The sequence below is a fragment of the Crocodylus siamensis genome, chromosome 1 (genome assembly GCF_052110815.1).
Source record: "Crocodylus siamensis isolate JL-2025a chromosome 1, ASM5211081v1, whole genome shotgun sequence".
NCBI lineage: Eukaryota > Metazoa > Chordata > Crocodylia > Crocodylidae > Crocodylus > Crocodylus siamensis.
The window spans coordinates 292,833,161-292,847,617 of NC_143395.1; the positions used below are offsets into that span (position 1 = coordinate 292,833,161).

At 40.6% G+C, this 14,457-nt stretch overlaps 1 protein-coding gene across 3 annotated transcripts in view; it reads left to right on the forward strand.

Moving 5' to 3' along the window:
• Positions 1-14,457, forward strand: part of HERC2 (HECT and RLD domain containing E3 ubiquitin protein ligase 2) — a 187,774-nt gene that overhangs the window by 129,302 nt on the left and 44,015 nt on the right. For all 3 annotated transcript variants that reach the window (XM_090064853.1, XM_090064869.1, XM_090064860.1), the window contains 8 exons: positions 4,386-4,561; positions 5,114-5,225; positions 6,794-6,875; positions 6,996-7,139; positions 8,173-8,263; positions 11,254-11,431; positions 11,675-11,756; positions 11,840-12,011. In XM_090064853.1, coding sequence (XP_089920979.1) covers positions 4,386-4,561; positions 5,114-5,225; positions 6,794-6,875; positions 6,996-7,139; positions 8,173-8,263; positions 11,254-11,431; positions 11,675-11,756; positions 11,840-12,011 — 1,037 coding nt within the window. The remainder of the gene's footprint in view (positions 1-4,385; positions 4,562-5,113; positions 5,226-6,793; positions 6,876-6,995; positions 7,140-8,172; positions 8,264-11,253; positions 11,432-11,674; positions 11,757-11,839; positions 12,012-14,457) is intronic.

A 14,457-nucleotide genomic window follows, 5' to 3' on the forward strand; every position in this document is an offset into this window, starting at 1 on the left:
GGAGATTGTGCCTTTGTTGGGTTACTGGATACCACCACAGCATTTTGTGGTACCTGGTAACCCAGGTACCAGTTTGTATCCAGTACTCGGGATGTATCCAATACTTTAGTACCTAGTATGGATTTTGGTATTATGGTAGTCTATATCTACAATGATTAGTTCTGCTGCTGACCTAATTTTAAGTGATTCAAAGAGAAAATGTTGCTGAGTTAGTTTTACTAGGCAGTGGTGACCACAATGTAATTGGGTTTGACATCCATTTGGGAGGGGAGGCAAAGGCTACTGTGGTAGACTTTCTTAACTTTAAAACGGGAAACTACACCAAAATGAGGAAGCTACTGAGGTGTGGAAGTTAAAAGGGGCATGTAAAGTGTTGAGGAATGTGCAGGCAGCATGGGAACTACTTAAGAGCAGTATATTGGAGAGACAAAGCAAATGCATACAATGAATCAAGAAAACCAAAAAAAAAGGAAAGCGGACCAAAAGAAGGTCAGCATGGTTTAACAGCAGAGTTGCAGAGGCAATAAACAGGAAAAAGGCTTCTTTCAAGAAGTGCAAGTCAAATCCTAATGAAGGAAAAAGAGAGAATAAATACTGGCAAAGCAAATCTGAAGCTAATAAAACAAGGTATGAGAGTATTTGAGAGAAACATGTTAGAAACACAAAATGTAAGAATAAATGTTTTTTAAGGCTGCTTGTAGACATTATAAAAACAAAAAATTTTGGTGCTTTACTTTAAACTCTGCACGCTCCTGCACTGAGCCCAGTGTAACCCAGTTGCATCTGGCTCACCCAGTATTTTTATAAATCCAGCACTTTAGTTCTGCTTTATTGGTGCTCTTATCTAATACTGTTTGACTCAGCTTTAGATTAAAGCTCCAAAAAACCCTGCTGAAGCACCTGATCTACACAGATGCTGTGGAGATAGGTTGAAGTAATGCGCAGCTGCTTCCAGTAAAGTGCTGATTTGTTTTTTGTTTGTTTTTAAATGTCTGCAAACAGCTTGTATGGATTAGAAGTTGAAAACCTGCCAGCGAGTCAGTTGGGCCTTTGGATGTATTTAAAAGGGGTGCTGAAGGATGACAGGGCCTTTGCTGAAAAACTAAAGATACCCTTTGCATCTGTCATCCGTGTGGAAAATGTTAGGGAAATTTCATCACCAGATCCACTTCTCTCTAGGGACAAGTCAGTGGATCTGATCCAAATTCAGATTTCAATAGATGATGTTGTAGAGGAAATCAATAAACTAAACAGTAGCATGGGTCCTAGAGGAATTCAAATTGGCAGTTGCTGAACTCAAAACCGTAGTATGCAAATTGTCACTAAAAACAGCTTTGGTACCAGAGAACTAGAGAGTTGCTGATATGACTTCGATATTTAAAAAAAAAATCTCTATGAAGAAGGCAAGCCAGTGAGCCTAACTTCTGATTCTGGAAAACTGTTTGAAACAACAACAATAATAATAATAATAATAATAATAAAATAATTGTTCAGCATGTGGATGAACCTGACTTGACATGAATTTATCAATGGGAAATGGTGCCTCACCAACCTACTAGAGGTTTTTGGGAGGGGTATTAATAAGTATGTGAATTGGGGTGATCCAGCTGACATATCTGGATTTCCAAAAAGCCTTTGACAAGCTTCCCCCCCCCATATCAGAGGCTTTCAACTAAATTAGATGGTCATGGGATTGATTTACGGGGAACATTTACTCATGGGTTAGAAAATGGCTTCAAAATAGAAAGCGGAAAGAGTGTAAATGGTCAGGTCCCACAATTGAAAGAAGTAAATAGTGGGACCCTTTAGGGATCTGTGTTATGACACATACTGTTTTAATATATTTGTAAAAAGTCTGCAAAAGCGGGTGTGTATTGTAGCAAGGTGGCCAGATTTGCTGACAACAGAATTATTGAAAGTGGTAAAGACCAAAAGCTACAAAAGAATCTGGCATAACTAAGAGACTGGGTAACTAAATGGCAGATGCCATTCAAGGTAGATAAGTGTAAAGTGGTGCACCTGGGCAAAAATAACCTTAACTATACCCCCACAATTATGGGCTCTACACTTAACTGGTACCACACAGGAAAGAGGTCTGGGAGTCATTCTGGATGCTTTGCTAAAAAAAATCAGCTCACTGCTTAGCAGCTGTCAAAAAAGACAAAATGTTAGTAATTATTAAGAAGGTAATTGTAAATAAAATGGAAAGTAGAATTGTGCCTCTTTATAAATTTATGGTGCGTCGGCATCTTGAATGCTGTTCCCAGTTCTGGTCCCCACACCTCCAAAATGATATAGAAAAACTAGAGGACGTCTCAGAAGAGGGCTTCTGGATGAGGAAAGATTAAAGAGGTTAGGCCTATAAAATTCAGAAAAGAAATGCTTGAGGAGGGAACGTGGCGGGGGGGGGTTACAAAATACTGAATGGTGAAGAGAAAGTAAGGATTTATTATTTACTGTCTCTCAATACAAGAACTAGGGCTCACAAAATGAAACTAATGGGCAGGGATCCTGGTTTTCTCTGTTTAAAAAATGCAAGTTCTCTGATTAAACCCCCCAAAATCTGTGATTAAAATGAAACACCACTATATATACAAGTTTCATTTGAACACCATGTTTTATTAAGATATTTACAATTTTAAAGCAATTTGGAAGCCTACTAATGCCTCAGTTACTATAATAAAATAAAATAAAATAAATTCTAAGTACCTATAAATTTTGGTATTTGATTTTGGATTTTTTTTATCATGCAAAATCAGAGCTCCCCCTGCCTCCTTTGGCTCATCAGGCTCCTCACTCCCTACCCACAGCTCCCTGTCCCTGTTGGTGCTCCCTACCTGCCAGGCAGCAGCAAGGGGCACAACTTGGTACCGGCACCCAAGATGCTACTGGGTGGGAGAGTGCACCTCGCCAGGGCAGTGTGGGGCTTAGGCAAGTAGCTTACCTACTTATCTCTGCTCTGCCCTTATGTGCTGACTCCTGCCCGCTGGGCTGCAGAGACCCTGCAGGGAGAGCAGCAGGGTGGGGAGCCTGAGCCTGCAGCAGGCAGCCCGCCACCATGCGTAGATTTGGGGGGCATGTGCCCCCCATGCCACCCCTGGGAGTGCAGGCAGTGGCAGGGAGCCAGCCACACCCCTTGCCCTCTGGATGAGTCACCTGCAACTCTGTCCTGCTTCCCACCTGGGCCTTAGGCCACACATTCCAGCCCCGGGCCTCCAGCCCCACATTTGGGCTTGGCAGCAGCCTCAGCCCTGCCCAGCTGTCTCCCTCCCTCCCTCCCTTCCTCCTTCCCTCACTATGGGGTCCCCCCGCACAGCAGACTTAACTGCAGGGAGCTGCTCTCCAAGCTGCCTGGCACCCATGTGCATGTGTGAGCGCACATATGCATGTGGCACCCTCTGCCTGACCACCCTTCTCCTACTCCCCGCAGTTCCTTGCAGGCTAGAGCTCTGCCAGCCTACAGAGAGCTCTTTGCAGAAGTGGAAAATCCACGTGTTTCTCTATTAAAATGAAAAATTCACGTTTTTTCTTTTTTGTGGGAAATAGAAAACTCAGATCCCTGTTAATAGGTAATAAATTTAAAACTAACAAGAGGAAGTTCATTTTCACACAGCGTGTAATTAAAATGTGGAACTCATTGCTATCAGATGTTGTGCCAGCTGACAATTTAGCCAGATTCAGAAAAGGGACTGGACAGATTCTTGGAGGAAAGGAGCATCAGTAGCTATTGAGCACAGGAGTTATGGGATACAGCCTCTGAATCAGAACTTCCTAGACCTTAAAAGCTGCAGGCAGCAAGTGGGAGTGGAATAGTGGGGGGGAAAAACCCTGGTCATACCCAGTTCACTTTCCCTTTCAGCATCTATTCTTGGCCACTGTATGACAGGATATTGGACAAGATAGACCTACGGTTTGACCTAGTAAATGGCAATTTTTATGTTCTTGTGTTACGTTCTTAAATATTACAGAGTTTCAGCTGAATCCATGTGTGTCTGATCCATGCAGACAATAGATGTACTAATTCCTGTTGAAGGTTGTAGTTGTAAATGCTCATCTCATGGGTGACATGACTGAAAGCCTCAAACTTAGGTTAGAATTGAGGGCTACCCTGCAGTTACTGCACAGAGCAAGGCACAAGCAGTCATTAGTAGATTGGAGTTTAGATTATCCCCAGAAAGTAAGTTTTAACTGGTATTTTCTTTTAGGTATGCCAAGACTTCTCTACCAGACAAAATGCCACTTAAATAGAGCAGTAAATATTAAGATATTTTGTCAGAATTTTTAAAAAATGGAACAGAAGAAAGCAGAAGTTTTTAAAATTATTCACGTATTTGGTAAACGTATGTAGGATCCAAAAGACTGCACTTTAATATCCTTCTTTTTAGTATCACAGGTATATTGAAATTGCCATAAAGCAGTGCCGAAGCTCTGGAATTGATTGCAAAATACATGGTCTCAGTATATTGGGACGTATCCGGGCAGAGGATGAGGATTTGGCTGCAGTCCCTTTCCTTGCATCTGATAATGAGGAAGAAGATGATGATAAAGCTAACACTGGGAGGTAGGCAGCTGGTTGAAAAACTTACCTTTTTAACCTTAAAATCAAACTGGATGATTGACTGTGCATCTCAAACAACTGAATTATATAATAGACTATGCTCATCTTTGTTTCAGCGATTGTTAAAAATGAATCTCTTGCACGTGTATATAGTGATAAATTTTCCATAGTTTTTTTTTGCTTCCCCATGCTGAAAAAGTACTTTGATATACAAAGCTGCTGAAATTTCTATTTATTAATAGAGGCTTTAACTGTTCAGCATCAAGTATGCGCTATAGAAACCAGCAGTTTTGTGGATTTCCTGTTTTTTTAAAACTACTGTAATTCTGTTTTCTGTTAGAAAACCTCTGTTACTTTTAACTTTATAATTGTCAGTGAGAAATAGTGATATCAGAAAGCCACAATAATTAAGTTATGCTGTGGAACTTAATTCTCAGATTGGTTATTGAAATGCTGTCTCTCTTGTAGGATAAAAAGTATAGAAAAAGCGAGTTGAGGTTAATGTTATAGCATAGAGGTTATCTGCCAACTTTCCTTTTTTCTCAATATACCCAGTCTTGTTAGGAAGAAGGCGGCAGGGCTGGAATCAGCAGCTACAATAAGAACCAAAGTTTTTGTTTGGGGGCTGAATGACAAAGATCAATTGGGAGGACTGAAAGGTTCCAAGGTACTGTTTTTGTTGGAAGAGAGTGTATGTGTATGTGTGTCTGTATCCGTGCACTACATTCCCCCCCCCCCAACCAAGAAAAAGCAGAACCTACCACATCCCTTCAAAAGAAAAAAAAATCCATACCATAATGAAGAACACAGGTTTCATCTCAGATTCAAATATCTTCTAAGAGTCTTTATCAGAACTGCTTCTTGCTAGATACTTAGTGTTTAGATATTAGTGCTGTTCAGCATCTAAATGTCTGATAGACGCATCATGAAAAATAAGATAAAAAAATACGTGTTGATTATTGTTTTAAGTTCCCACTTGGTTTTTAGCTTATGATAAAATAGCCTTTTCTTTAAAAAAAAAAAACAAAAAAAAAACACACAGAAAAAAAATAGTAGTCATTAAACATTTGACAATGTAGTGAATTTGAAAATTCAGTTCCAAAAAGGTACACTTCTTTTCTAAAATGTTAGAGTAAGATTGTTATCAGTTTGTAGAGTTTCACTTAGGACTCTCTAAGAAATTAATAAACTATTTACATGTTATCTGTTCTATGTTGTGTTAATTTACAGATGAATAAAAATGTCAGTTTAGAACTATATTTTAGAGGAATATTGATATTTTTTACAATTGGATCATTAGCGTAATAGCTGTCAAAGTGAATACGACTTCTATTTGGATGAAACCCAAAAGAGGCACTGTTACTATGAAAATGGAATTAAAAAAAGTAAGGTTCAAACACAAATCTCTTTAAATGGTAGCTTGTTTCTGCTGCAAGAAAAAAAACAACAAAATTCTACTATAAACCCTTAACCTTCCTATCAGTCCTCTCAGGAGTTAGTCACAGATTACACATTTGTCCTTTAAATATTTTCACTTTTACAGGAATTAAAAGGTTGTTCTAGAAATTTACTGTAGCTATATAAGAATAAATACTTATGCTAGAACACCCAATTAAAATATAAAACTTATGTGCTCTAATTAGAAACAAATAAGAAGTGTTTATCCTGATTTTGAAGTGAAGGGGAAACCAGGTTACATGGTCATTTTTGTTTCTGTGGTTATACCTAATCTATATTGTTAAAGAGCTTTGATTTTTGTATTAACTGCATTTAAAAGCTACAAAAGTAAATCCTGTTTGTGCTTGTATGTGCTGACATCTTATTTTTCAACTAGTTTTACTTTTTCATGTGCAGCTGTATTTAATTGTTTGTGACTAATGTTTACTCAGAAAAAATAGCCTTTTCTTTAAAAAAAAAAAAAAAAAAAAAAAAAAAAAAAAGTCAAAATGTATCTCCTTCACTTTTTTTTGTTTCATGGTTATTTATCTTAATTTGTGTTGTTGATTTGACCATAGCTCTGTGTACTGGATCATTTTTAGCCATTCAGTTACTAATGTAAAGTGTCCAGGTACTGATGAGTGTGAAAGAACAAGTTAAATTAATTTGAACTAGCCACTAGTTAAACTGGATTATCTAGTTCATCACCTCAGAGCTGCACTTCAAATAATTGCTTCTTTCACAAGGAAAGAGGGTAATGATTTATGCAATAAACTATTTCTTCTTTATGTACTCTAGATAAAGGTTCCTTCATTCTCTGAAACCCTCTCTGCCTTGAATGTAGTACAGGTAGCTGGTGGATCTAAAAGCCTTTTTGCAGGTAGGATAATTATATGCAAGATTCAAAATTAAAATGTAGACAACTATTTTCGAAGAAGAGAAACTTGTTCAGTTGTACCCATCTTATATTAATGAAGTTTTAAATACTTTTTCATTCTAGTGACTGTAGAGGGTAAAGTATATGCTTGTGGAGAAGCCACTAACGGAAGATTGGGTTTGGGCATATCTAGTGGGACTGTGCCTATTCCCCGCCAAATTACGGCTCTCAGTAACTACGTAGTGAAGAAGGTGGCTGTTCACTCAGGTACTGACTCTTAATATTCCCCTTTTGGTTCTTAAACATTATGCACCAATGCATAAAAGCAAAAGCTGTTTGAAGACTCTTGTACGCTCTGTGTATGTGGCAGATGTAGAATACTCGATGATCCTTTAGTGCAGGAATAAATTAAGTTCTGTGTTTGTACATGAGTGTTGAGAGGGGGGCAAAGGAGATGATCTTAACATTATTTTGAAAGTTAAACTTGTTGGAATAAATTTAACTTGTCATGGTTAGTGTTCTTATTAAGTTGAAACTTGATCCTCTTAAGTTTGCTAAAATACAGTCTTTCAGTTGATTGAAAAGAGTAAATCAAGTGATCTTTTCTGTTTTTGTTATGGGGAAAATGTTCATTCTTGATGTCTTCAAAAAGTTTCATAAAATATGCTTTGGGCTGCTTTCTTTTGACTAGATCATGTTGAAATTACTGCTGTTTAAGGTATCCAGGTAAAGAGTTTTAGGAAGTAGAGCAGGGCTATCCAACTTAGTGTCAGGGGACCCCGTGCAGGCCACAGGTTCTTCAGGTCTCTCTTCCACTGCACTAAGCACCCTGGGGCTCCTCCCCTTGCTTGTACTTTGTGCATAGGTGTAGATGCCTGAACCCCACCATCAGTTCCTTGGCTATGGGCTTCTACACTGGCACGCAGCACTGGTACCCAATGCTATGGGTTTTCCTGGCACCGTGGGCAAGGTCATGCTGCTCAGGCCTGCCCACTGTGGTTGGGCAGAAAGCAAAAGCCTGAGGGAAGGGGAGCCTGGAGCCTCTAGGTACTGCTGCTGCAGCTGGGGAAGTGGTGGCTGGGTGGGAGCTTAGGGGCCACACACTGACCCCTTGGTCCATGGCCCTCCAGTTGGACACAGCTCTAATGTAGAGGATTAAATTATAGCAGTACAAGGATGTTTGATTTCATTGGGTTTTGCTTGACTTGTGCTACTTTCCTATCCTAACCACATTCTAGTCTTTCTTGATGGAGGACAAAACAGTAATATTGTTTGAAACTTATGGTTTAAACTCTTGCAGGTGGTCGGCATGCTATGGCTCTAACTGTTGATGGGAAGGTATTTTCGTGGGGCGAAGGAGATGATGGGAAACTTGGCCACTTCAGTAGAATGTAAGGATGGAACTTGTATTAGTATTTTAAAGTGAGAAAAAGTATCAAATATGGTACTAAAATGTATTTAACATTATTTTAAGCATTTTAATTTAAGTATTTTACTTACGTTTTTATATAGCTTTTCATATCAATCTGTTGTTGCTGAAGTTGTATCATACATTTTGTAGGGGTTTAAAAGAGATATTCAAGTTGGAAGTAAAGAAAAGGGAAAGTACGTTTAAAAAAAACAAACCAATTATTTCAGGAACAAAGTCTATATAATTGGCTGTTGCTGTATATCAGTGTAGAAAGGTCATGAGATGCCTGTGAAACGATTTGGTTGCTAGTATGGTAGGGAGGATTGGTGAGGTACCTGACAACCTCTGTTAAGGTTCCATTACATTTTTCTCTAGCTGTTACTCGCGCTTCCCCCTGCCATCAACAGGGCTGTAGTTTTTTAAGCAAGCCAGCCCCTTAAAGAGATTTTTTTTTTAATAGTTGATGAAACAAATAAAGCCAGAGGTGCTTTCTCCCATGGTGGGTAAGTTCACCCTATCTAGCTGAGCTCTCCATTAAGTCAAGCCCTTTCTTTAAGGCAGTATATCATCCTCACATTAGTAGTTCAAATACCTTCAGATCAGGTGGGTGTCATCAACTGTATGAAGCATCTTGAGATTCCACAAGAAAGATGTTACAGAATGTAGAGATGACAGAGTACTTGGATACTACAATATGGAGTATTTTAGAAATGCCTATAAATAAAAATGCTATACCATTAATCTGGATTTGATATTGATACTGTATATAAATGTTTTGTGATTGAGAATAAATTATAAATCTGAATATATGCTAGATCAGTCAAGCTAAATTACTTGCATTAAATCAGCAGACAAGATTCTTTAGGCAGATGTGATATATTTTATTAGACCAACTAAATAGTTAGAAAAAATTGTTCTTTGCAAGCTTTTGAGCACAAACACCCTCTTCAAGCATAGGGAGAGTCTGGAATTGTTATGGATGTGTTGGAACAAAACTACTCGTGGTATTGGTATTAACAACATAGGTCATGCAATCTATTTAAGTAACTATTTCATGAGCTTTTATAGAGAAGTAATTGAGTGATGCCTTGAATATTGTCTAAATATTTTGTAGTCTCACCTTTTTATTTTGACATATGGTACACTTTTTGAGTTTGGTGGTAGATATTTTTTTTCTTGCAAGTTCTATAAAAGCTGATATATTATCCTTTAGAAAGGAAGAAGGTTTAGCTTCAGTTTTAGCTTCAGCTACACACACATTAAATATTTAAACATAACCAATAGGAAATTCTTCATAAGTTAATAGTTCTGAGGAGTATTCAGCGGTTTCATAGAATAGGTTCAGGCATCTTCACCTATGCACAAAATAATTTAGTAACAACCTCAAATATTGAGTGAATCTCACTAATAGATACAACTCCAAAAGCGGAGATGACTAAGAGCATAATTGGTCATGGAAGAAGACTTAGATTAATGCTGTTATACAATTTAGATGTAGTCGTATTAGTACACTTGTTCTGTTATACAATATTTTACTAAAAGAGAAAATTAGTCGGTATTCTTAGCTTAGTGTGAACATTGCGTAGGAGGTGAGTTTTCAAAAGGACCTATCTAAGTTCATAACAATAAAAGTTTTTCTAATATGCAGACAGTATTTACAAATACTGAAATACTAGTCAAATTGAAACCATTCCATGAATTCAGTGAGTGGAGTTAAATTCACTAAACAGAAGGAAGTCTTTCTCTGGCAAAATCTGTCATGTAATTTACAAATGTATGCATTTAATACTGTACCAGAAACCTGACAATGAGGGTGTTGGACACATTTTAAAGTTAGCTGAAGTTTTGAAACTTGCCCTTTTTGAAAGGGCTCCAAGCAGGTTCCCATGACCATACCCTGAATGCCTATCTTCATTTTATTCCCCTTGTGAAGGAGTAGATCTAGAAGACTGGTGCTCAACTTTTTGGCCCTCCAGGCTGTGAATGTGGTATGGGGCAGGTCTACCTGCTGGATTGTACCCTGGGCCCCAGGAACAGGCCTGCATACCCAGATATGGACCTTGGTGCCCCCTACCTGAGCTTACATTCTGGGATTGGGGTCCTAGGACCCTGAGCTACCCTTGCCTGGCACCCTGTGCAGGGATCGAGGCCCTGGGACCCTGTGCTAGCTTCAGCAAGCTTTGCATGCTGAGATCAGGGCTCCAGGGGACTGTGCTACATCCCTAGTTCCGCATCGCAGGAGCAGGCACTGGGGTCTTGCATTGCCTCTGCCTTGCCTCGTGTGTGGGGATCAGGCTCTGGGGCTTATGCTGCCTTTACCAAGTTCTGTGCCCTGGGATCAGGCTTTGGGTCCCACGTGCCAGGATCAAGCACTGAGTGTCAGATGTAATATGCAGGGACATGGCCCAGGACACTTCCCTTGGACCTGCAGGCCAGGTGCTAGCAGCTGAATCTGGCCCAGGGGCTGAAGGTTGATCACCCCTGGTCTATGATAAGAATGGCACTTTTTTCCTTCAATACCTGGGCCTTTGCATTGCATGCTGGAGGCACTCTTCAGAAATCGCTCCACATGGGTGAAAGCAGAATTTTCATTTTTCACGTTTTAATTGAATCGCATTTTAATTGTTTTAATTAACTTCACTTTCTGGTTTTGTCTTATCAGAGCACTGCAATGCCAGTGGTGCAAAGTATTTCTTAAAAATAAACTTCTAATTAAATTATGTAAATAACAAACTTACTTGGCTTTTAAAAGTTTGTTTTTTGTTAAATCTTTATTTGGGCCTAAACAGTATGTGTTAAGGTAATTTAAGTTAATTATGGAAAAATTAATTTAAAATGCAGTGTTAATATCTAGATATTGATGTTACATCAAGTTATATTTTCTGACATTTGATTTTTATATTGCCCAGAGATTTAAGGGGTATTACTTTTTCACAAAAAAAAACACGTTATTTTGTTCTTTGTCTTTAGGAACTGTGACAAACCAAGATTGATAGAAGCGTTGAAAACCAAACGTATCCGTGATATTGCTTGTGGTAGTTCCCACAGTGCTGCTATTACATCCAGTGGAGAATTGTACACATGGGGTCTCGGAGAATATGGAAGGCTTGGGCATGGAGACAATGCTACACAACTCAAACCTAAGATGGTAAAGCCATGTTTTCCATCTTTGATGTGTGTGTATATCTATACAGAGTACAGTATATAATAACCAGAGGAAAACTAAAAATTGCAAAATTTTCGCATGTAAAGGCATTATTTCATAATGGACTAAACAGTGTTCTCAGGTCAGCTATGGAAAGAAAAACATTACAAATATTTTGAACTGAGTGAAACTTCAGGATATGGTTATTTTTTGAGACCAGTATGTTTATTACCTGTATATTTTTAGGTTAAAGTGCTCCTTGGTCACAGAGTCATTCAGGTTGCTTGTGGAAGCAGAGATGCTCAAACACTGGCTTTAACAGATGAAGGTAGGAAAAAACTGCTTTTGGAAACTTTACAGCACATAGAAATACCATGACCATGAGCTGACATGTAGTTTGGTATTTGTTAGGCTTGGTGTTTTCCTGGGGAGATGGTGATTTTGGAAAACTTGGCCGAGGAGGAAGTGAAGGATGTAACATTCCTCAGAACATTGAGAGACTAAATGGCCAGGGCGTTTGTCAGATTGAGTGTGGAGCTCAGTTCTCTTTGGCGCTTACAAAGTCTGGAGTGGTATGGACCTGGTACGTCAAGTTTGCTAAGAAATATTTTTTTAAAAGTTTAAGTGCCTGACTTGGATTCACTGCTACCAACTGGCTTATTTAGCCAGTCTGCACTGTAAGGGAATAAGGTTTGCTGTCACATCCTACTATTGTTATCTCCTTCTGTCTGCTGCTGTATAGTTTGCACTCTTCATTCTTAATGGTTGCCTTTTCGATTACTCCAAAGAGTTAACGTGGACTGTCATTTACTATACACACCTCTGTTGTACATGTGTTTGTAAAGTGTTTAGCTTAGTGAATGAGACCTTTATGTGACAAATGTGTACAGGAGCTAGAGCAGGGCTGTCAAATTCAACCATGTGCCATGGTCTGGATCTGGCCCAGGGGATACCAGGAGATGGTGGTGGCAGCTCTGACCCATTGCCTGAAGTAGGGACTCCAGTCCTCACTGTGCCCTGTACTGGGGCCAGAGCACTGCCAGCACTGCATGTCTTGTGCTGCGGTGGCAATTCCAGCTCTAGCATAGGGCATGTGTCAGGGCTGGCAGCTGGGGAAGTAGTGCCACAGCAGCACAAATTCACAAAGTGACCAGAGGGTGACTGCTGCTGTAGTAGCCCTTGCTTGCTACTTCAGATTTGCTGTGTCCGCCGGGGCCTAAGGGCCCTGCATTCTGTGGCAAACCACCTGGCAGCTGGATAGAGCAGCTCCTTGGGCTGTATCTTTAATATCTCATAGGTAGAGTATTAATAGTAATAAATTGTTCTAATAGCTAAACATGTTAATATAGTCTAGTAAATCATATAGTTCATTTCCTTTTGCTTGAAATGAAATGTGTGGGTTTTTTCTTAAGTATGCTTTCTAATTTTGAGGGTACAGGTTGTTGTTCTATAGTTAATATTGTATTTTTCCACTTGAATCAGATTTTGTTGCTTTATGTACAAAATGTTTTCTCAAAATCAGAGTACATTCTCTTTTAGTATGACAAAAGTTGATTAGTGAAAGAGTTGATATTAATTAAAAAAAAAATAGTTATGGCAAGTTAACGCTCAGAAAATTTAACTTTTATTCCACATAGTCTTAGTAGTAATGTAGATTCTGCAGACATTCCATATGTTTATAGCTCTTTTAATTCTTTTGAAGAGCCCCTGCGGCCAGGTCCCTGTGCCCCTGCCACCGGTGCTGGCCATGGGACATGGGTGTGGGCCCTGCTGCCACACCCGTTCACTCCCAGTGCTCCCCCCAACCCTGTGGTGCAGGTGGGGGGCAGCACACAGCCCTGACCCCCCGCTTGCTGGCAGGGAAGGAGCTCATGCTGAGCAATGGGGAGAAGTGGCCCATCACCGCCCTGTGGCCAGTGCTCCCTGCTGCAGCTGCTCACAGCCCATGTGGGGTTGTCTTGAGCAGGCACAGGTAGCCCCGAGCAGGCTGTGAGCAGCTGCAGTGTGGGATGTCAGCCACAGATGGGAGAAGGGCCACTTTTCCCCCACACTCAGCACCAGCGTGTAACCTGCCCCCGCTGCCAGCCTGGGCCCCGCACTGGCTCTAGGCTTGCCTATCAGGGTTGTGCCATGGCAGCAGCAGCTGTGCCCCCCCCGCTTGCCTCACTGGGCAGTGTTTGCTGCTGCTGCTCCCTACCCAGAGCTCGTGCACTGGGCAGCCCAGAGGCAGTGGTGGCAAACACTGCCTGGCGCGGCAAGCAGGGGGGCCGCTGCAGGGCCCAGGCTGGCAGCAAGGGCAGGTTACAAGCTGGTGCTGAGCACAGGGGGAAATGTGGCCCCCTTGCTCTCCCATGATCAGCACCCCACAGTGCAGCTGCTTGCAGCCCACGTGGGGCTGCCTATGCCTGCTCAGGACAGCCCCGTGTGGGCTGCGAGCAGCTGCAGCAAGAAGCGCTGGCCACAGGGTGGGGAGGGGCCGCTTTTTCTCCATGCTCAGCACTAGCTCTTCCCCTGCCCTTCTCCCCACCCCACTCCATCCCTTACCTGAGGTTCCCAGGCTGGGGCAGCCATATGGTCCCAGGCTAGAAGCCCCTGCTGGAGCTTCTGGCTGGGTGGGGACAGGGTTGGGTGGGCCCTGCTGTTGCAGGAGCTCTCCAGAGCTTCCCCTGGGTCTTATTGCCCTTGGTTCCTGTTATCTTTGACAGGAAACAAGGACAGATGCATTTTAATTTTCTATTTTTTTTTTTTATTTATTTATTTTTTTTTTAGAGGCCCCATGGGCCATGTTTTGCCCACCCTGGATTAGAACATAGTTACTTATGCAAAACTTGTACAAGAGTATCAGGACTGAAAATGAAAATCGTTTCTCCTTACCAAAACTTTGTTCTTTTCTGTTCAGCTGATGCTTTTGATATATTAACGCATTGCCATAAAACTGACAAGAGAAAAGTTAGTGTTTTATTATGTATGATTTGTGAAGATGTTAGATGTTGATAGTAAAAGTAATCTTTATTGGGGCTTGTGAGATG